The 23,032-nt window shown below is 49.6% G+C and overlaps 1 protein-coding gene across 1 annotated transcript in view; it reads right to left on the bottom strand.

Annotated features, from left to right (window-relative positions):
• MXD4 (MAX dimerization protein 4) overlaps window positions 1-23,032 on the bottom strand; it is a 336,017-nt gene that overhangs the window by 271,790 nt on the left and 41,195 nt on the right. The window contains exon 3 of the mRNA XM_069632124.1: window positions 57-182. Coding sequence (XP_069488225.1) covers window positions 57-182 — 126 coding nt within the window. The remainder of the gene's footprint in view (window positions 1-56; window positions 183-23,032) is intronic.

Raw genomic sequence — 23,032 nt, 5'->3', positions numbered from 1 at the left:
GTAAGATGATTTAACAAAAGGACTGGATTGGTTAACAGACATTAACAAAATCATACCTGGAATTGATTGTCAAAGCAAGAGGCGGATGCCCTGATGAAGACTCACTGCACCGCAAATCCCTTCCATCCATAGGGCACTCATGTCTGTCTGAGGCAGCTGGAAAGATCATTCTCCCGCCTCCTCTGGAAGGGAATATGGATGAAACAGGCTTTTGTAGATAAAAGACGGGTGGTAAACCATTTCGAGTGAAAGTAACAGCTATATTGGCACTAACAAACTTTTACTACTTGCATTTATTCTTCCCATACATTTTAATCAAACCCTATGCTTAACTGTACATCTTTGAGACCTGATGAACTGAACAATGCTAATAAATCAGTTTATTGCACTTACAGCAATTACACTGGTGTGCAGAAGGGCCTCCAAGCCCACATAGTCTACATTTTCATTGTTGAAAACCACTGACACTAGCATATACTTTTCCCCAATATGGACTATTTATCCAATTTCCTTTTACGAAAATGTAATCATCATGTTAGTCCAAATCTCGGCAAAAGAAGACTTCTTGCATGACCCAGTCAGTGCTCCAGATAAGATTTGAAAGTGGGAGTATTTTACTCCCTATTTTTTAAAGTTAGTAGTAAAATAATGTTTTAGGGATTCAAAATGTAAGTTCAATTCCCAATGAGAGAATTTTATAAGCAAGTAAAAATATGTTTTAACAGGAACACAGATATAGTTTTGTAATAATTATTTCTTTGCACCTAGTTATTCAAACACATTTTAAAATGATGCATGTTTACTTCTTCCGATCAGGCTACAACAGTAGTTTCTTTCCTGCAGTGGTTACTACGTGCAACATTGGTCCAAACATATCCATATAACTGTATAAGTGAAAGCAGAGGCACACGGTCCTGTGTGTCTGATTTCCTATTTTTTGTTGGGAGTATTTTTCCTTCCTATTTTTATTTTTTGGGAGCATGTGCCTATTTTTAGGGAGTAAAGGTAGCCGATACACCACTTATCTGTAGGGCTAGAACCAGTGTTCAAGGACCATGCCACTGAAGGAATAGGTTAACTGCCTCTGCTAAATTTATATCAAGAGGATATTTAATGACGAACTTACACCTCACTTGTGACAATCAGTAAGCAAATCGTGTTTCATCTCAGTACATTCATTTCATAGCCTCTTATCTACATACCTCACAACCTATTGAACTGAATAACCCTGTGATTTGTTGCTGAGCGATCAGTGGTTTCATGATGCACAAGTACTGGGACATTGGCTCTCTATCGGATACATCAAATTACCTTGCCAAAACTGTAAATGTACACCATCAATTTTGCAGATTCCTGTGACATTTCATATATGCACTTGTAGTTATATTAAAACACAGTCAAGGAATGAAAAATCCATGAGACGGGAGTTCCAATGTAGACCCATTTACCTGTGAAGCAAACCCATAATGTGCAATGGATACAATGACCTAAAAGGATCCTCTGCGTTGTTTCAGTCTGACCCTTTTCAGTTTCAGCGAACTGCTTGCTCCAGGTCGGTTTCCTTCACCCCTTCTCTGTCGGTCCTTTCATTTTTATGTGCTGCCTAGCGTTTCTAAAGTTTAATATAACTGCACTGCTGCTTTATTCCACTAATACAATAGTTTGTGTCCCAGCACACATCTGTCAGTATGTTTCAGTAAAAGGGAAAATTGTTCAACATGTTCAGTTATTCATAGGCATACCAACCCGACCCATGCCTTATATCAAACAGGAGCAGCACTCTTAAAACAGAAAGGGATAGCGTTACAGCTACACACATTAGAAGAGAAGAGGCTAAAGAGAATGCTGGTTTCCATTCAATATTGCCTTAAATATTTCTTGCAATTCTAAGGCCAAGAGTACACAAACACACTTCTGAAAAATGTTAATCTCTCGTTGCCCAAGCGAAGGACAACCACCATGGCAAAAATCATACCACATAATTCAAATCCAAGAAAATGGAACAGAAACCTAGCCTCCTTCATACATAAAGAGCGGACTGACTGAACAATATAGCAAAAATCATACTTGATAGTAAATATAATATTCAGCTAATGCGGCAGTACCGCCTTGTGGCTGCCCGACCCTATACAACATATTCACTAAACCCCTATTTGATGGCCTAGATGACAAAGGAATCTCCTACAGCAATTATGCGGACAACACGCAGATCCTCTTACCCCTCACTGCTGACTACACTACCGATACCAACAAGCTGCATGCAGTCTACCACACCATACAGGCATGGATGGCTTCCCACCTTCCGTGCCTTAATGATAATAAGACAGTAACTTTGGTGGGTTCCCAAGCATCACAGAGCAAGCTCGATCAATCCTACAAATCTTTCACTATAAAGGGCAACATCATCCAAGTGTCCAGCAATGTCAAGACACTGGGCGCATTCCTCAATGCCACATTGTCCTTATCCAGGTAGGTGAATGCGATTGGATGTGTGTGCCGCAGAAGAGGCAAACTAATCAAAGCATGCAGACCCTTTCTTACCCCCGACAACTGCATCACCATTGCTAGAGCACTTATTAGCTATAGATTGGGTTATTGCAATGCCCTATTTGCAGGTACTTACTCACACAACATTAACGAACAACAAATCATTCAAAGCAATGCCCTTAGAGCCGCACTGAACATCCCAAAGCGTGACACATCTTTGCAGCAAGAAGAAGAGCATATTGGTTACATCATTTTCAAAACTTTTGCAATTACCCATAAATGCCTCTCCAACTCGGCGCCAAAGTACCTCTTGTAAAAACTTTCCAAAGTCCAATCATCCAGACCCGCACGTTCCTCGTATTCTCACCAACTTACCATCTGTCGCTTCAGGTGCAAGAGAGCAGGGGGCTCCAGCTTCCTGCTCATAGCCTCCAAGACCTGGAATGCCTTACCTTTGACATCGAGAACTGAACAATCCTATTGGGTGTTCTGGAAACAACTTAAGACTCTACTCTTCTCGTTGAACATGCCTCTTGTATGATGTCAACTACGCTATCTGTACCTGCTCCTTTTCATATGTGTCCTACTTGATGTAATCAGCGTCTTGGCGCCTCTGGGTTAAGTGCCCTTAACAAATGCAAAAATAAAATAAATAGTCAAACTGCTCCCGCCAAAAGACAATACTGTAAGAGTTGTTTTAAACATAAGGATCAGCCATGAGAACGTTACCAATTTCTATTCCTGACAATATACCAAGATTTTGTCAAGCCTGCCAAGCCCAGCCCCCTGCCATACAGTAAAGATAAGCTTTGATTTTCAATTTAAAAATAATAAAATCTCCATTTATGTCAACATCTACCAAAGTAAAAGCATACAGACCTGCCGAAAACCCTCTTGATATCTAATCAACAAGTTTGTACCCATCTGTGAGGATGTGAGGGTGGACGGAGAGCGGGACGCACGGCCAGAGGAGCCCGCTATGCCGCGGGCGTGTGTGACGCTGGGGGCGGCTGCCGGGGAGGCGTCCCTGTTGAAGGGAGAGCCTTGTCGGCGGCCCGCGACAGTGCCGGCGTGGCGGCCGCGGCGCCGCGGGTGCCCACAGCCGCAGCGCCGCGTGTGCCCACGAGGACCTGGTCCACTGGCGCTGCGGCTGGGAGACCCGCGAACGCGGCATGCCTCGGCGGCCTCCGGCGGCGAGGCTCGGGAATTGGAGAGCCCGGCTCGTGCCGACCGCTCGGTGTCGGAGGTGCGCCAGACAGCTGGGCAGGAGCACGACAGGGGGAACAGAGCAGAGCCCCCTCCTTACCTCAAGCAGGGCAGACCCCTAACAGCAACCTGGGGCCTCGAGCAGGACGGGCCTCCGGGAGGCATGCCTCAGGGGAGACGCCATGTGGGGGGGCGGGGCCGAAGGAGAGGGCGTGGCTGACAAAGGGGAGTGGGAGCCGGAACCAGGCAGCCAGAGTAAGGGAGGAGGAGGAGAGGAGGAGACAGCTCTATTCATAGAGGGTGGGTGCCTAGAGTCCCCACCAATCGGAAAGGGGGGGAGGGCAGTTGTCCCTGATTGGCCCTTTTTCCCTCCAAGCACCAGGTATAAAAGGGACTGGCCTAATGGCATTTTGGTTGCTTTTTGCAGGGAGAAGGAGAGGAGAGTGAGAGCAACTGGTGGGCCTATCCGGGTCCGGGAAAGTAGGAGACACTACAAGAGAAGAGGAACTCCTGGTGCCTTTTACTCACAGTGAAGTAACTGTGGGGTCAACCTGGAGTCCAACTACTGTGGTTAACACATTACATTTAACCAGTGTGTAATAAAGGTCTACAAAACTCCACATCGGCTACTGTCCTGATTTCTACAAGTGGCGTAGTCGGCAGGATCAAGAGAACGCAATGGAGAAAATAATACAGACACTATCCGAGGGGCAACAACAGTTACAGCAGCTCTTCCAACTTCAGGCCCAGCAGGCGGCCGCTGATCGCCAAGCCTTTCAGCAGGCAATACAATTGCAGGGTAACCTGCAGTCCACCTCTCAGGACCAACATCAAGAGACGATAAAACACCTGACGGATGCTGTCACCGGCACCCGAAACCAGCCCATGGTCCCTTCCGCAGTGTTGCAGAAGTTCAAGGAAGGCGAAGACCCGGCTTTCTTTTTTACCACATTCGAGAGGATCGCCCGAAACGCTCAGTGGCCGGTGGACCGCTGGGGCCAGTATGTTGCTCCCCTTTTGTCTGGCATCATGCAAGGTGTCTACCAGGCCGTTAACCCAAACGGAACCATGCCTTACGCTGAAATCAAAAAGGCTGTATTGGACCGGTTGGGACTTGATGACGAGGCCTACAGAATGAGGCTGCGCGACACTAAACTTAGACCAGGGGAGAACCCACGACAACTCTTCTACCGGGTTAAGGACCTCACCGAGAAGTGGTTACAAGTACCGGGAACAGGCCTCCCAGAAGTCTTAGAAAAGGTCACCCTCGAGCAATTCATTGAGGCCCTACCGCCTCCGATGCAAAGATGGGTCCGACAACATCACAGGCCCACCTTATCTGAGGCTGTGGACATCGCGTCGGCCTACCAAAAGGCAGGGGGAGCGGGTAAACCTTTTGGAGTCGGATCTCCCATTCGCAACCCGATACCACCATTGGTACCCCTCACAACCAAGAGCCTGCGAGTAGGGCCTCCCAAATGGAGAGCAATGGAAGGACGCCCTTCTGGATCCGAGGAGAAGAGGAGCGGACCCGACCCACGGTCCACCCCGTTGTCCACGGGGTACCGGCAACCGCAATGTTATGACTGTGGCGAGTGGGGCCATATAGCCCGGTTTTGTCCCCGGAAGAGAGGCACCGAGCCGATGGAGATCGGATTCATGCGGACCGAGCAAGGACCACGATGCCAAGGTCTCTACGAGATGGACGTCCGGGTAGACGGGAACCAAGCCAGGGCCCTACTCGACAGTGGAAGTAGGCAGACGGCGGTACTACCAACCGTAAGTGATTCTCCTTACCTCACCAATGTTAGTATCCCAATTCGATGTATACATGGGGATGTGAGAACCTACCCCATGAAATCCATAACAGTAGAGGTGGGCCCTAACATTGCAGAGATGAGAGCTGCCGTCCTCCCCTCCTTACCCGCCCCAGTGGTGATTGGGACCGATCTGCCCCACTTCCACCAGACTATCAAAGCCCTAGACCAGGGATGGTGGGAAGAAGCACCCTTTGCCAGGGAGCCCATCCCCCCGAACACCCAGGGACGAGAGAAACCCGCCAGGAAAAGAAGGGAAGCTCGCCTTGCTCAATGCGCATCCATGTATGCCACCCAACGGATAGCCTGGAACCCGGAGGACCATGAGGATTCCATCCGGGGAGAAACCTTGACGGACCCTACCTTAACATTGGCCCGCGAAAGGGCCATCACAAATGGGGACCCAGACTTGACCAAGGGAGCTGGTTTTACATCTAGACAGGGCCTGCTCTATCGGGTCTACCAAGAGATGGGAGGAGCACGTAAGGGAACAACTACTCCTGCCCAAAACACACAGGGGCATTGTCCTCCAGTTGGCACATAATCACCCGTGTGGCGGCCACATGGCCTCCCTAAAGACACAGCAAAACATTCTAAAATGTTTCTACTGGCCAGGGGTCTATGTGGAGGTGGCGAAATTCTGTAAGGAATGCAAAATCTGCCAGTTGACGAGTGGGGAAAAGCCAGCCAAGGCGCCTCTTCAGCGGATGCCCTTGATCACCATACCCTTTCAAAGGATAGGTATAGATCTGGTAGGCCCGCTCGAGCCAGTCAGCCGTGGATATCGATACCTGCTGGTCATTGTGGATTATGCCACCCGGTACCCCGAGGCCTTTCCCCTAAAGGGGACATCGGCTAACCAAATATGTGACCAACTCATCCCCTACTTCGCACGGCTAGGCCTACCCACCGAAATCCTCACTGATCAGGGTACAAACTTCATGTCGGCGGTTATGCGACAAGTCTGTGAAAGACTACAGATCAGACGGCTGCGTACCTCAGTCTACCACCCCCAAACGGATGGGTTGGTGGAGAGGTACAACCAAACGATAAAGAAAATGATGAAGAGGGTAACAGGCCCGGAGGGGAAGGACTGGGACAGAGTCCTACCCCTGATCCTGATGGTATTAAGGGACACCCCCCAGTCCTCGACAGGATTCTCCCCATTCGAGCTGCTGTTTGGAAGACCGCCCAGAACAATCCTAGATCTAGTTAAGGAGGACTGGGAAAACACTAAGGAAGCGTCTCTCACCGAGTATGCTGAGGACCTTAAGAACCATCTGTCTACTTTGAGGGGACTAGCAGAATCCCATCTAAGTATAGCCCAAGACCGGCAGGAGAAGACATACAACAAGGGCTGTCGCCTAAGAAAACTAGAAACAGGGGATAAGGTACTGGTGTTACTACCCACCAGTACGAACAAAATGTTGGCTCGGTGGAGAGGTCCTTATGTAGTGAAGGACGTGGTGGGGCCAGTGAATTACCGGATACACCAACCTGACCGAAGCCCATCACATAAGGTCTACCACATAAACCTGCTGAAGAAATGGACCGAGCCTGCCCCGGTCGATATTCTAGCCACCCAGGATACGGGGGTGTTCCACGCAACCGGCCAATTGGATGCGGTACAGTGGGGTGAAACACTCACTGAACACATGAAGAACGAGATCCTGGAGACCCTCAAACCACACCGCAACACCTTCTCCCATTTACCTGGAAGGACCGGCCTAATGGAGCATCGTATCGAAACCCTAAACGGACAGACAGTCCGGCTGAGACCCTACAGGATCCCAGAGGCCCGAAGGTTGATCATTAAGAAGGAGATCGAAGAAATGATTAGGTTGGATATTTTTGAACCATCAACCAGTGCGTGGTGTTCTCCGATCGTACTCGTACCCAAGCCAGACGGGGCTGTACGATTTTGTATGGACTTTAGGCAACTCAACATGATATCCCACTACGAAGCCTATCCCATGGCCAGGATGGATGAACTACTGGAAAGGCTGGGTGCTGCCCGGTACCTCAGTACCTTGGACCTCACCAAGGGATACTGGCAGATCCCCCTACGGGAAGCCGACAAAGAAAAAAACGCATTTGCTACACCCCAGGGGCTCTTTCAGTATAAAGTACTACCATTCGGGTTGCATGGGGCTCCGGCCACCTTTCAGAGGCTGATGGACGTCCTCCTACAGTCCCACGACCAGTACGCTGCAGCCTACCTGGACGACATCGTGATATACAGCGCATCATGGAATGACCACCTAACCCATCTACGCGAGGTGGTCGGCACCCTGACCCAGGCCGGACTCCACATCAACCCAGCGAAATCGGTACTAGGGACCCAGGAAACCAAGTACCTCGGACATATAGTCGGTGGCGGCGTGATTCGGCCACAGGTGTCCAAAATCGAGGCTATTCAGGGGATCCCAGTACCAACTAACAGAAAACAAATCAGGGCCTTCTTGGGGTTTATAGGGTACTATAGGCGCTTTATTCCTGGTTTTTCTTCCCTGGCTGCGCCACTGACCGAGGCGTTGAAAATCGGGGGTTCCCCGGACCTGTCAACCAATCACGCAGCCATACTGGCCGTCGAAGGGCTGAAGCGCAGTATATCGTCCCACCCGGTGTTGGTATGCCCGGACTTCCGGAAGCACTTCTTCTCTGCAGACGGATGCCTCTGGCATGGGGTTGGGGGCGGTCCTGACGCAGGAGGTAGACGGGTTCCTACGACCGATCTGTTTTGTGAGTCGGAAGCTCCTTCCGCATGAGTTAGCATATTCCACTATTGAAAAGGAATGTCTCGCCATTAAATGGGCGGTGGACTCTTTGCGATACTACCTACTGGGGAGGAAGTTTACGTTGTATACCGACCATGCACCACTGCAGTGGTTGGCGAGACACAAGGACTCCAACCAACGAGTTCTGCGATGGTTCCTGTCCCTCCAGCCCTTCGACTTCGTTACCTTACATAGACCTGCCAGCTTTCAGCTGGTGGCGGATTACTTATCCAGGAGTTCGATCCGGCCCGACCGGCCTGGATCCGTGGTGGGGGTATGTGAGGATGTGAGGGTGGACGGAGAGCGGGACGCACGGCCAGAGGAGCCCGCTATGCCGCGGGCATGTGTGACGCTGGGGGCGGCCGCCGGGGAGGCGTCCTTGTCGAAGGGAGAGCCTTGTCGGCGGCCCGCGACAGTGCCGGCGTGGCGGCCGCGGCGCCGCGGCTGCCCACAGCCGCAGCGCCGCGTGTGCCCACGAGGACCTGGTCCACTGGCGCTGCGGCTGGGAGACCCGCGAACACGGCATGCCTCGGCGGCCTCCGGCGGCGAGCGGCAGCGAGGCTCGGGAATTGGAGAGCCCGGCTCGTGCCGACCGCTCGGCGTCGGAGGTGCGCCAGACAGCTGGGCAGGAGCACGACAGGGGGAACAGAGCAGAGCCCCCTCCTTACCTCAAGCAGGGCAGACCCCTAACAGCAACCTGGGGCCTCGAGCAGGACGGGCCTCCGGGAGGCATGCCTCAGGGGAGACGCCATGTGGGGGGGGGCGGGGCCGAAGGAGAGGGCGTGGCTGACAAAGGGGAGGGGGAGCCGGAACCAGGCAGCCAGAGTAAGGGAGTAGGAGGAGAGGAGGAGGCAGCTCTATTCATAGAGGGTGGGTGCCTAGAGTCCCCACCAATCGGAAAGGGGGGGGAGGGCAGTTGTCCCTGATTGGCCCTTTTTCCCTCCAAGCACCAGGTATAAAAGGGACTGGCCTAATGGCATTTTGGTTGCTTTTTGCAGGGAGAAGGAGAGGAGAGTGAGAGCAACTGGTGGGCCTATCCGGGTCCGGGAAAGTAGGAGACACTACAAGAGAAGAGGAACTCCTGGTGCCTTTTACTCACAGTGAAGTAACTGTGGGGTCAACCTGGAGTCCAACTACCGTGGTTAAGACATTACATTTAACCAGTGTGTAATAAAGGTCTACAAAACTCCACATCGGCTACTGTCCTGATTTCTACACCATCACATTTCAATAATTACACAAGCAAAGGCAATTTTACATAACATCTTCTTAAAGAATTCAAAGAGATTATAGTGATTGTAATTCCCCTCAAATACAAAAACTACCAACTATGTTCAATATTCTGGAAAAGCTTTAGCTGCTCAAATAAAGGTACATAATTCTTCACATTTGTACAGAGGCCATCCGATGGAGACAGGTGTGCCCAGGGTATAGGATGAGATGCTTGATGTGTATCATTGAATGCTTTCTTATTGACAATGCAAGACCAAAGTATGGAGCAAGATATGGAAAATGTACATTTTAAAAAAGAACCTCCCAAATAGTGCAGTTTGCATATATCACAGACTCGGCTGCGCTACTGATTAAATTTGCAGGTCGCATATGTATTCCTGAACACAACTGCTGGAACACAAAGTTCTAACTGGCGAAGGTGGCTTTTTAACCGTCTGTACCTCTGGTTCAAAATAATCATAATTGTGTACCTCTGCTACCGAGTGATCAATGAACATCTAAATATAAGCAAGGTCTGGTTATGACATGATGGATATTGAGAGAACAAAATGATACAGCCTCAAGCACTGAATCTCCTATCATTGTGAGCCTAGTGAGCTGCGACTCATTCATGGCATGGCCTGGTCTGTATTAGCAATGTGTTGGCTTGTTATATCAACAAAAACAAAGTTCGGTCCAGCCCAGGAAGCTTGATTTTGATCCCTTAGAAGATGGTCAACACTTTCCTCCATGGAACAGGAATTTTGCATCAGGGTGCTGATTACAGTATTCCTTTTGAAGTAAACAGACAGAAAACGGGTGCAGAGTTAATTTAATGCACAGCAGAGGTTCAGTCCACAGAGAGGTCTCACTATCTTGGAGTATGTAGGGCTCACAAACTTCCAGTCTCCTACTCCCCACTTCCTGCAGATAAGGCTTGGGTATGTCATCAGCAGGCAAAGAACAATAGTTACTGAAGCCTTGTTGTCACCTTTAACAGCAGGTTTACTCTGGATCAATCCGCTGTAGCATTTTGGCAGCGGATGGGGAGGGTGTTCGACTTTGCTGATTCATCTTTGGAACATTTTTGAAGAAAGATTCACTGGAACCTTATTGGGAGAACATTCTACTCCAAAGCCCCCTGCCTAAGAGGTGAAGGCAAGAGTTCCTAGGAAGAGGAAGACTCTTCTCCCCAACCGTCCCAAGGGCCTATTTGGGATGAACAGCTGGATGGACAACTGAGACACTGGTACCCTGCACACTGGACACAATGGTGCTCTCTACAAACCTTCCAGACTGGTGTGACTAATCACAGGAGTTCGGTACCTTCTTCCCAAGCGGAAGCCCCCATGTGAGGTTACAGAGGTGAGCCTGCTCCGCAATACACAGCACCTCACCGGGAGAGACCCCCCCAGTTGGGGACAAGGAGTCCCGTTCAATGAGGAACTCCCTAAAAGCCTTTTCAACAGTCCCCCAGAGAACATTTACTGTGGAAACAAGTATGAAGAGGAAACTAACATCTGCTATTGTCGGGGGGCGTGGCCAAGAGGGCCATGTAGGAAGACGTGTGCTGGAGGAGCTCCTGTGATCCTGCAACGATCCTGCTGAATAAGTGCATTAATAAATGCCTACGATCGTCTAAATTCCAGATGCACACTTATGAACGGGGCGGCCATGCCTGCTGAAGTTTGCAAGCATAAGAGTGGAGCCGTGACGGAGGGATTTATGGAATAAGATAGCGAGAGCCGGATAGAAGGAGGAGGCAAAATGGGCGACCGAGAATAAGGACAAAGGAATCAGCTGGCCGCGGGATGGTGAGACGGCTGCGGCGGACTGGAGGCAAAATCGCGCACCACAAAGAGCAGAGCCCCCTGAGATAACGTGCGGGCGTGGAATGACTCGAATGCCCGCAGCGCGAAAGAAATTGCTGCGTGGGGAGCCCGGCATATGTGCAGGAGTTCCTCTGACATACGGCAGCGGAGGCTCGCACGGCGACAGCACCCGCTTACGTGGGCCGGATGGTGGTGGAGGCTGCCACAGAGCAAAATTAGAATTGCGGAGCTGGCGAAGGGCCCGGAAGATACAATGTTTCAGATGGGCATGCAGCCCAAAGAAATAACAATAGACAGCAACGCCCATGTTCGGAGGCCACAGAACGGTAGCTGTGATCCTGGTAGTGTATGCAAATAGGGATCGCGAGGAAGGCAGCGGAGTAACATAACTGCCAGCTGAGACCCGAGCGCGCTGGATGGTCGCGCTACTGACAGCGCTGGAAGCAACGAGGAGGCTTGGTTGCATCAGGGCAAGAAAGTTAAATGAGCTGCAGCACCGGTGCCTCAGACAGCTGATGCTGATACTCGGCGGTGACCCCCAGATGAGAAGCGGATTGCCCGGGCTGGAACACTATTATAGGTAGTGTGAATAAAATGCTTTGAATGGAAACCTGATGGCACATAACATCGTGCCATGACATTTCCAAACACAACAATGGCACTTCCAGGGGCGCAAACGACTTGGTAGAGCGCATGACTACCTCTGGTATCCTGGCACTGCCCAGCAGCAGTGAAGAAGGGAGGGGGCAGATCGACAGGCCACTGTGAGCCGCCTAGGATTGGCTGAGGGGGAGGCTGGATGAGCCGCAGCGGTGTCGGTGTCCCCAAGACTGGGTGGCGGCGACGACAGTGTGCGTCTCCCCGCTTGGAGCAAAGAGTAGCGTGCTGGCTGGTCAGCAAGCCTCGTGACTGGTGGACCCAGGATGCGGCTAGAGGCGGCAAGACCCGTGGGTGGGGCCCGATAACCGAAACTGGGGCCTTCAGTGACAGTAGTCACTTGCCGTGACCCGGACAAGAGTCATAGGGCATCCCCGTGGAGGACTCATCGGATTACGTGGGAGAGCACAATCCATTGCGGCAAATAAGGGCTAGGCTTGGAACGCTTCTGAGGAGGCTGCCTTAAACACGGGAGACTGCAACGGGTCGCCCCGCTGGAACTGCAGACCACGAGTGGTGGGGCTGACCTACTACACATAGCTGAAACGCCATGTCCAACAAACCTCTAAGACTCAAAGGGAAGCAGCCTACGCTGGACGAATACGCCAGGACGCCGCCCGGCCTGGAAGGTGCCAGGAGCAAGGACAGGCCCCCTGCGAGCAGCATGGCCGCCGTGAGCACGAACCAAGAGGTTGTGGCTGCAATTGCAGACTTGAAGCTGGCATGGGAGGCCAAACTTGAATCGGCTGTGACTGAACTAAAAACAGTGCTGGACCGCAAAGTCGGAGAAGTGCAGGAAGAGGTGAATCTTCTCCGGCAGGATGTAAGGTCACTGGCGGAGCACACCGAGAACCTCGAGAAAGAGGCGAGCCCGAACACAGCAGACTGTGCCTCACACAAGTCGGACCTACACGCCCTGTTGCAGCGGGTGGGTAAATTGGAAAACAGGGTGGAGGAAGCTGAAGGACAGGCCCGGAGAAATAAGATCCGCATTGTGAGCTTGCCGGAGGGAGCAGAAGGCCACAACCCCACAGAGTTTATCGAAACCATGTTGTTGCAGGAGATTCCTGGAGCGGTCCTGTCTCAGGGGTTCGCGGTGGAAAGGGTGCATAGGGCCTTAATGAGGAAGCCGCCATGGCTAACCCACCTAGGCCAGTGATCGCCAAGATCCTCAACTACCGGGATCGAGAAAGGATACTGGAGCACTTCCGCAAAGGTGGTACAATTAAAAGAGGGTCGGCATACATAACGGCCTACCCGGACTATACTTTGATGGTGCAGCGGAGTCGAATGAACTTTGGGGCCGTCAAGAGGAGATTGAGAGAAGCCGGCCATAAGTACATGTTGCTTTACCCGGCAAAATTGAAAGTCTTTCACAAAAACAGAACTTTATTTTTTGAAACTCCGGAGGAGGCCATGGAATGGCTCGATATGCAATGCTGCCCCCAGGAGTCGGACATCCAGACGAGAGGAGAAGATAAGTAATGCACAGTGGGGGCACCTGACGAAGGTGCGGCTTGGGACTATGGGACTTGATTATAGTCATTGATGCGGCCCATTGGCCAGTAGAACTAGACTGGATAGGAAATGAAACATGAGCACTGTGACTGTTGCTTCACTATGGAGCCTTGCAGCGCTAGTCTTTACACGTTTAGAAGTAACTTTAGAAGTTAGTTGGGTCACCACACTGTAGTGTGGTGACACCCTGCTGGGGTCTTGGCCTCGGGTTTAAGGGTAGGTCCAAACGCAGGAGGAGCTTGAGATCCAGGGATGGAGCTGGGCATTTTTTTGGGGCAGGGCGGGGAGGGGGGAGGGAATGGGTTGTGTGCGGTGGTTGGTTGTAGTTGAGGAAAGAGGAGCGGGGGGTGAGGGGGAAATGGAAGTTGGGAGCGTTTGTAGTTTTAGGAAGTTTGAATGGGGGGGGGGGGTTTGAACTGGGGAACGAGCCTAGGGGCACTGAGACGGAAGTGGGATCTGTATTGCATGCATCATGCCAATGGCATCGGGTAATCTCAGAATTGTTACCTGGAATGTGCGGGGCCTCAATAGTTACCTAAAACGTAATAAGGTGATGATGTACCTGAGGAGGATGCAGATTGACATAGCTCTGCTACAGGAGACCCACCTCACTAAAGAGAAGCTGGAGGTGGTTAAGAAAAAATGGAGAGGCAATGTCATAGGAGCCACATACTCTGCATATGCAAGAGGGGTGATTACATGGGTGGCACCACACGTGCCATTTCAGCTGCTCAGCTCGACGATAGACCCAGAGGGCAGGATGGTGGTGGTGGCGGGACTCCTGGAAAATAGAGAGGCAAACATTATAAATTTGTACGCCCCGAACCATGACACAGCGGCATACTTCAGATCCCTATACAGCAAAATTAGCCCCATGGTGGGAGGCGCAATGGTGTGGGGAGGGGACTTTAATTGCACCCTGAATCCCAGGGAAGACAGGTCAGATGACAAACTGGAAAAGCCGGCGCCGGCAGCCAAGGCGCTGTTGACACTGTTGAAAGACCTTGGCCTAGAGGATGTGTGGAGACGATTGCACCCAGCGGACAGGCATTATTCGCACTACGCAGCACCTCGGGACCTTTACACGAGGCTGGATTATGTGTTTGCGAATGCCGGGATTATGGGAGAAATGGTGGGCGCGGAATACAAGGCCCGGGTGCTGTCCGACCATTCACCTTTGGTCGTTGAATGGCAACATCAACCCCCCAGAGCGCGGGTCCCGACATGGAGGCTCAGAACTGAGGCCTTACAGGATTCGGGATTTTGAGAGGACTTGAGGGAGGCCATTGAGGAATATTTCGAAAGTAACACCGATAGTGTACGCTCCGAGGGAACAGTATGGGAAGCATTTAAGGTGGTGGTGCGCGGGGTGGCTATATCCAAATCCAAGGGGCTCCAGGGCGGTATTGAACAGGAACTGAAAGAAACAGAGAGGGAGCTAGAGGGCTTGATACAAAGTGGGGGGACCACCAGTGGGGACGCCGCCAGGATTAGGGATTTACAGATTACCTGTAGTAAACTCTGGGACAGATTATGCAGACTAAATTACAGGAAATATACAGAGAGGCTACATGCAGGGGGAGACAAGCCGGGTAGATTACTAGCCTGGTTATACAAAAATGAGACCCCCCGTCCGATGATCAGAGGTCAAAGATGCGGAAGGCCAAATCTATAATACCCAGGAAGAAGTAAACAGGGAGTTCCTCAAGTATTATAGACGACTATACGAGGATACAGGAGGAGAGATGAGCCAAGAAATACAGGAAACAATAGAGGACATAGGGCTGCCCACCTTGGATGATTTGGAACGTGCGGCGCTAGACGCCCCCATCACCTTAGACGAATTGGAGATGGTGATCCAACACCTGCCCACATGTAAAGCGCCTGTGTCGGATGGGTTACCCAGTGAGTTTTATAAAACATATAAGCAGAAGCTACTTCAGCCGCTACTTGCCATGTTTAATGAGGCCTATGAACAAGGGGAACTGCCGGCGCGTCTCTCCGCGAAGCAGTAATCATCCCGCTCCTGAAACCAGGCAAGCCAGAAGGGGACTGCGGGTCTTATAGGCCCCTGTCTATGCTCAATCAAGACAGTAAAATACTCACGGCAGTGCTGGCCAATAGGTTAAAGAGGGTAATTGGTAAGCTGATACACTCAGACCAGACAGGCTATGTCCCCGGTAGAAACATTACAGATAACCATAGGAGGCTGCACCATATTATTGATCAGGCCGAGGGAGACCCAGGTGAGCTGGCCATCGTGTCATTGGACGCGGTCAAAGCATTCGATTCAGTGCGGTGGCCGTGGTTGAAAGCGGCCCTGAAGGGATACGGGATGGGGCCAGGATATACCAGATGGGTCCAGATGTTATATAGCACCTCGATTGCGAGAGTTAAAACGGGAAACATAATCTCTGATAAATGGCAGCTCAGCAGGTGGACCAGACAGGGATGTCCTTGGTCGACCATGTTATACATTTTGGCATTAGAGCCGCTGGCAATATGCCTGCTGCACCAATACGGGGAGGTGGGGATCCGAACGACAGGCGGCACACACCTGATATCATTGTACGCAGACGATATGCTCCTCTATCTGCGCTACCCTGAGGAGAACCTGCAGTATGTGTTGGAGGTGATGAACCGTTATGCCACCCTTTCGGGCATATCGGTGAACCCCGGGAAGTCCAGTTTGTTCCCCTTGGGTAGATATAGGAACACCCCACTGGAGAGATTACCAATCCTGCAGATACCCTGGCAGCCCGTGACATTCCGGTATCTGGGCATAAACATTTACCATAGGATGGAGGTGGAGCACAAACACAATACAGGGAAGGCAGTCGAGGGCATTAAGAATAGCATGGTGTTCTGGTCTCGACTACCCCTGGGCATGGTAGGAAGAGCAGCCCTGCTCAAAATGGTGGTTTTGCCCAGACTTTTGCATTTTTTTGTGAAAGTCCCGCTCCTTGTTCCCAGACACTTTTTTGTGAAACTTCACAGCATGCGTAGGGGCTTCCTATGGGGCAACTCCAGGAATAGGGTTGCCCTGTGGAAACTGCAAAATACAAGTGATAAGGGGGGCATAAATCTACCGAATTTCGAATTGTACTACTTAGCGGGACAGCTGTTATATGTGGCCAGGTGGCTGTCTGCGGAGGGCTCTGCGGAAGCCAGGCTTTTACGAGGTGACTCTGCCCCTTACTTCCTAAACGAGATAGTGTGGCTGCATAAAACTAAAGTGGCGGAGATGGGGAGATTGTTGATGCTGGGCTGGGAGATGTGGCGCAGAGCATGGAGAACAGTGGGCGACCCAGACCCGCTCTCACGGCAGGTCCCGCTGGTGGCGCTATGTGGGGCAGACTCCCAACTGCTCAAAGGGGTCCGCAGATACTGGGAACCGGTGGGCATAGCTACCCTCGGAGATATATGGCAGGACGGGGAGGCAAAGGAATTTCAGAGGTTGCAAGAGGAGACAGGGGTGCATGGAGGCCAATACATTACTTTCACCAGGCTTATTAAACGGGTGAGGGAGAGGTGGCCTGAGACGGTGTTAACGGAAGAACCTGATGCCACTTTGGAAATGATGTATGACGTCTCTGAGGGGGGGCACGAAATATCAAGGATATATGAGCTCCTGAGTACGAAGGCAGGGAAGGAGCTGCCCCAACTGATGAATGCCTGGGAGGAGGAGGTGGGAGAACCTATGACAGAAGGACAGTGGGATAGAGCCCAAAAGTACCACAAGAAGGTGTCCCGGAATGCGAGGCTCCAGCAGATTCAGCTGTATGTAACCCATAGAGCCTATTTGACCCCGGAAGAATAGCCAGGTTTGGAGGCTCGGCTATGCAGAAATGCCCCAGGTGCGGGGAGGAGGAGGCAGGGTTGTTGCACATGTTCTGAGCCTGCCCTGAAATACAGAGATTCTGGGAAGAAGTAAGGACCAGAATGGCTGGCGGGGGAGTGGAGCTTGATGCGAGGTCTGCTTGGGCATGCATGCTTGGGAGCTTTCCCAGGCCACGTACTTCAAAACATATCAGTAAAATAAAAGATCTGGCCTACGTGCTGGCCAAGCGCAGAATCGCAATGAGTTGGAAGGCGGCCCACAGGCCTAGGGTGGAGATTTGGTGGGCGGACCTCGAGATGGGCAGAAGCAGAAACTGTGGTATGGTTTGAAGCTGTCACCAGGGGAGGGGAGGAGGAAGTAGGCCCCCTGATAGCCTGGAGACAACTGGTGACCTCAATGGTGAACCCTCACCAGGACAATCAGGAAACAGAAGACTCGGGTGAGTCGACGAGTACTGAGATTCCCGAAGATGCTCATGTAGATGGCACAGATGTGACGGCTCAAGTTTACGGGGGGGACGGAGGAGGACAGTAAATGCCTCTGTGTAATATGATATGTGCTACGTATTATGAACGTCCTACAAGGTTGTAATGTTGTTTGTTTTTGATATAATAAAAATTGTTTAAAAAAAAAAAACATCTGCTATTGTCATTCAGAAAGCATAAATATCTCTTTAAATGAATATCCCCTTCCACTGAGAATAGGAAGCCAAGGAAGGGCAAAGATCCGGACGTACGCCGGGGCAGTCCCAAGCATACATCACAACAAACAAGGGAGGAGACTGTCAAATGAAAAAGCCTGCAAATTACAAAATGGGGCTGTTGACGGTTACAAGACAAGAAGCAGACGTACAGTGTCTTACTTGGGAGAGAGAGAAATCAGATGCGAGTCGTCTCACCTGGATACGAGAGGGGGAGAAAGGGAAAGGGGAAGGGGGCTGGATGCGCAACGTCCTGGGTCCAAAAGGGAACGTAAAGCCGAGATAGATGTTCAGCCTCCCATTTGGATGAAAGCCAAAGAAGCAGATGTACGTGGGGTGTCCAAGAACAACTAGAGAGAGACACCCAAGGTGGTGACGTGACCACAAAAGACTTGTGGTGGACCAAGAGCCCCCTAACTAATAATCACACTTAGAGAACGCACAACTTCTTTACTGGGGTGAACTTGGGAAAGGCACAAATCTCTGGCTTGGCTTTCAAGCTTGTGTTAATGTACTGTGTCGTGCTAAAAGGCACATGTTAGCCCACTCTGGGCTGGACACGTGTCTGCTGCTCTTCGGATGAACGAACTAGAATTATTTAATAGATTTTCTCACCTGCATCTGCCTAGACGATATGATGGAGAACAGGCCACCTTGCAATACTGCAGGGCTGTACCAAGAGTCATTGGTATATTATGACCACACGGACTTATGTAATCAGTCTTCTGTAATAATGATTATAGTTCCAATGAAGCAGTTGGCCTGACTCTAAAATGGCCGCTGCTAGTCCCATTTGGTACGGACATCTTAGAAATCGACCACGTGACGCTGAGCGCCATGGCAACAATAAACAGTGGGGTCTGGCGAGCCGCAGCATCGAGAACTCCTTGCACGCGGCCCATCAGACTCCACGGACACAAGCAGGAGGTAAGCCTCTGCCCGCACTTCTAACATGCGTAGTGCCGCTCGCGGGGGTGTGAGACACGCGCTCGGCACACGAACGAGTGTGCGGACGGGACCACATGATCGGATCCCGTCCGCGAGGGAAATTCGCAGGATGAGCTGGCATGCATTTACATGACCGGCTCCACAGTGATTAAATAGCAATAAAGGTTTTGAATTTATAGATGGCACACACTAGTGCTTTCTTTGGTTGTTGTAATCATGCACTTGCAGCCCTATTGAATATTGCATTTGGCCCCTAGGTCCCAGGCCGCCTCACCCCCCCCGTGCACTGAACAACCACTCACATGGAAAGGGTAAGTCTCCCCTTCCTTTTTAATAACTAGAATGCAGTGTTTTAGTCAATGACCACATTAGAGGTTGTTAAAATGGGAATCTCTCCCCTGTTCCCTTTTCTCTTCCCCCGCCCTTCCGGTCACCCCTACAGGTAGAGGATTCCAAACAATGCAGACAATGCTGCCATTGAAACCAAGAAGGCATAGAATTTGATGCCCTCTATATAGACCTGAGGAATGTGGCATAGCAATCTTGCACCACAGAAACTGGTCAGCTTAAAGATTAACTTCATCTAGTGCTCAACATATACTGCACAGAGTCATGTTGTCTTCTGATTAGGATCTTTCTTGGAAATTAATTCTAAGGATCCAACAATACAAACAGAGTCTAAGAGAGGAACCCACTGAAGAACCTTCTCTTCCCTGTTTTTACATACATCTGCACCGGCCTGACGGAGAAAACCTATTAAATAATTCTAGTTCTTTCATCCGAAGAGCAGCAGACACGTGTCCAGCCCAGAGTGGGCTAACATGTGACTTTTAGCACAACACAGTGCATTAACACGAGCTTGAAAGCCAAGCCAGAGATTTGTGCCTTTCCCAAGTTCACCCCAGTAAAGAAGCTGTGCGTTCTCCAAGTGTGATTATCGTATTGGGCAGCTCACAGCTGACAAACCCAAAACAGTCCCTTGTGCTTTATATAGTCCCCCAACTAATGCCAAAACCATCCGGCAGGCAAAACCATGGAACAGAGCGGGACATCCCAACAACATCATAAGAAAGAAAGCCGTAAAGGAGTAAAGAGAGAGAAACCTGACAGAACAGAGGATCAGTCCCGAGCCACAAGAAGCCCAGGTGACGTTGCATCTAGAAGTTCCAGGTAATGGGTAGAACAGGAGACCCGGAGAAGTAATAATCGTTATGCAACTGATCATACTCGTCCCACCCAAAGTAAAGAGACTGTGATACTTGAACCAAGAAGAGTGAATAATAATCGTGATGGGATTGATCATACTTGTCCCAGCCAAAGTAAAGAAATCCAAACAATGTAACCTCACGACGTGAATAAGAATCAATAATGGAATTTACAATCTTATAGGACTAAAGCCCAAGAAAATAAGATAGGAGAAACTTGTACATGGTGGAACAGATTGCCCTAGAAAGAGAGAAAAACAGAGAATGTGCCAAGAGGACTATGCCTGACATTACTCCTCTATAATATTAGGGCGATGGATATTCTATTTATTTTATTTATATTTTTATACAGGAAGAACAGTGCTCTTTTTAGCAAAGGAATGCGCAATAAATAAGAAATCAGATTTGACCAGAAGCACTGAGCTTCGCACAATGGGGTGAGGTTTAGGGAAATTCTGACCAGGTTGTGGAGGGGAGAGAATGGAACAGTTACTGGGGACAATACATAAGTGGACATACATAGATTAAGGACATAGGGGGTACTGTTACCCCCACCATAGGGGTAACAGTTTCCCGGTAAGAGCTGCCAAGCTTTGGAACTCGCTGCCTCCTAACTTTAGAGCAGACCTACCCTATCAGAACTTCCGATCCAAGGTAGTCTCCGGGCTGAAAATAGGGTCACACTAAGATAATGAAATGCCTACCGCTACCCGCACACATTGTAACCACGTGTGCCTTCCTGCTCACTTGTATATTACCGTCCTATAATATGAATGCTGATTTGTATATAACGTTATGTTCCTATTTTTGTATCATGTAATTTCTCTGTGTACTGTAACCAAGCTTTGAAATCTCTTATATGCTGCACCCTGATACCCTCGGGTACACTCGCGCATTATAAATAATAAAAACAAACAAACAGACAACCAAAATTTGACATTTGTAAGTGCAGGTAGGTGGATCAACCAGCTGTGCTCGGGATGTGGCCCTAATGGGTGAAGTGCTAGAGTGCAGGCAGAGGATGTGAGAGACAGGCAGGTTAGAGGAGAGTGTATAATGTTAGCTAGCAGACAGATGAGAGGTAGGATTAAAAGGGTAGCTCGGAGGCGAGAAGGTAGGCTTTTTGTTTAGTTTAGAACAAATCTGTGAGGACAGTTTCTCGGATGTCCGAGGGAAGAGAATTCCATGAAAGTTGAGCAAGAAGAGAGCAGAAGTGAGAGGAAGCACAGGGAGGGTGAAGAGCCACAGCGTAGATTACGAGAAGGCTTGTAGAATTGGATAGAGGAGGATAGATACAGATAGTAGAACGCTTTTCAATTTGCATCCTTTCCAAGTGTTCAGAGTTCCATTGGGCATAGACCTTAATACATTATACAGTAACTCTGCTATACCGAAATAACTTCACTGAGCACTTGTATAATACTATAGGGGTGTAGGGGTGGGGTATGTTGCAAAACATCATGTATACACTGCAAAATAATTGTGCCCATGCAGATTGATGACTTTCCCAGCGAGCGTTTTCTGGTACAATCCCTCACTTTATACAGTACTCTGTCAACCAGTATTGGAGGCTAGCACAGGAGCTGGGGGATTGCGGAGTACAGGTGGCAGGGTATAGGAGAACACTCCTAGGTGATGAGAAAATCAGCAAATTTCTAAAACCAAGTCAACCTTTTCGGCAGTACAGTGAAGGAAATGTGTTTGTTTGCTAAAGGATAGGAAACAGCACCGTCTGTTTCTATCTATGCTCCGCTGTGGAGGGCCTTTCTATATAATCATGTGTTCTTTGTTTATTGCCTCTGGCATCCCCCTGAAAATAATTTAAGTGATAACAATGAATTGCAAAAGAGGGGTCACTGGTTACAGAGGAAGGCACTAAATCTGTTGGACAGCTGAGCATTGCTGCTATTAACTTAAAAGGCACATATCTGAGATTTTATTTAATGTGGCTCCATAATAAACCTCAGTAACGCTCTTGTTGAATTTTGTCTAGGCTGTGTTGAGGAAGGGAGAGCAAAACTATAGGCTGTATTATTAGCCCGATCATTTCACTTCCTATGTCAGTGTTGTAATAAGGACTCTGATGAGATTTGCTCCCTACTTGAATTCAAATGTTTTTTTCTCAGGGAGTAAAAAAGTAATTAGCTTTGACAATAGGGATATTTTATGCTTATTAAAATATGTTTTGTCCTTTTATATTTCCTCTTGAGCTAGGCAGCAATCTTATTAAGAGTTGCTTCCTATGCCACTGCACTGCTGGTAATTAACTTGAAAACACATCAGTACAACGTTGTGGGTAGAGGCAGGGGGTAGGCTCCCATGTGTTCATTGTTTCCCATTTTTGTTGGGCACATTTTCCTGTTTTAGGGAGTATTAATTGATGGTGTATATGTCTCTTAGCTATAGGGCTTGTGTCGAGTGAGTGTTGTCACAACTCACAAGACAACACAGTCTGGATAGTAAGCAGAGGCCCAGGAATTGTGACCATCATATTCTGAGGTGCATTTATTCTGATGAAATTATTATTACACATCCATACACAAACTAGGTATGTTCTCCTGGCCCTTGAATTACTTCATTAAAGTGGAACATGAACTCCTATTGGCATGTTTTCTGACATATTCCTTTCAGTTGCCAATGTTCCATGTGCAAATATTGTATTCTATCTGAATTGTTTCACAGCTACATCTATATTGCAATATTTTTTTTTTGTAATAATTATGAGTGTTTTACCAGCGGCATAAAACACACCATTTTCTCTGCACAGGAGTGCTTTTGCCAAGTACTGTGGCAGATCCTGAAGTCTTGGACTAGTTGGTTAGCTGTTTTTAT

Source organism: Ambystoma mexicanum, chromosome 6q (assembly GCF_040938575.1).
Source record: "Ambystoma mexicanum isolate Mex_15411 chromosome 6q, UKY_AmexF1_1, whole genome shotgun sequence".
Classification (NCBI taxonomy): Eukaryota; Metazoa; Chordata; class Amphibia; order Caudata; family Ambystomatidae; genus Ambystoma; species Ambystoma mexicanum.
Note: the sequence above shows the minus strand (reverse complement) of the source record. Positions and strands in the feature narration are given on the sequence as shown.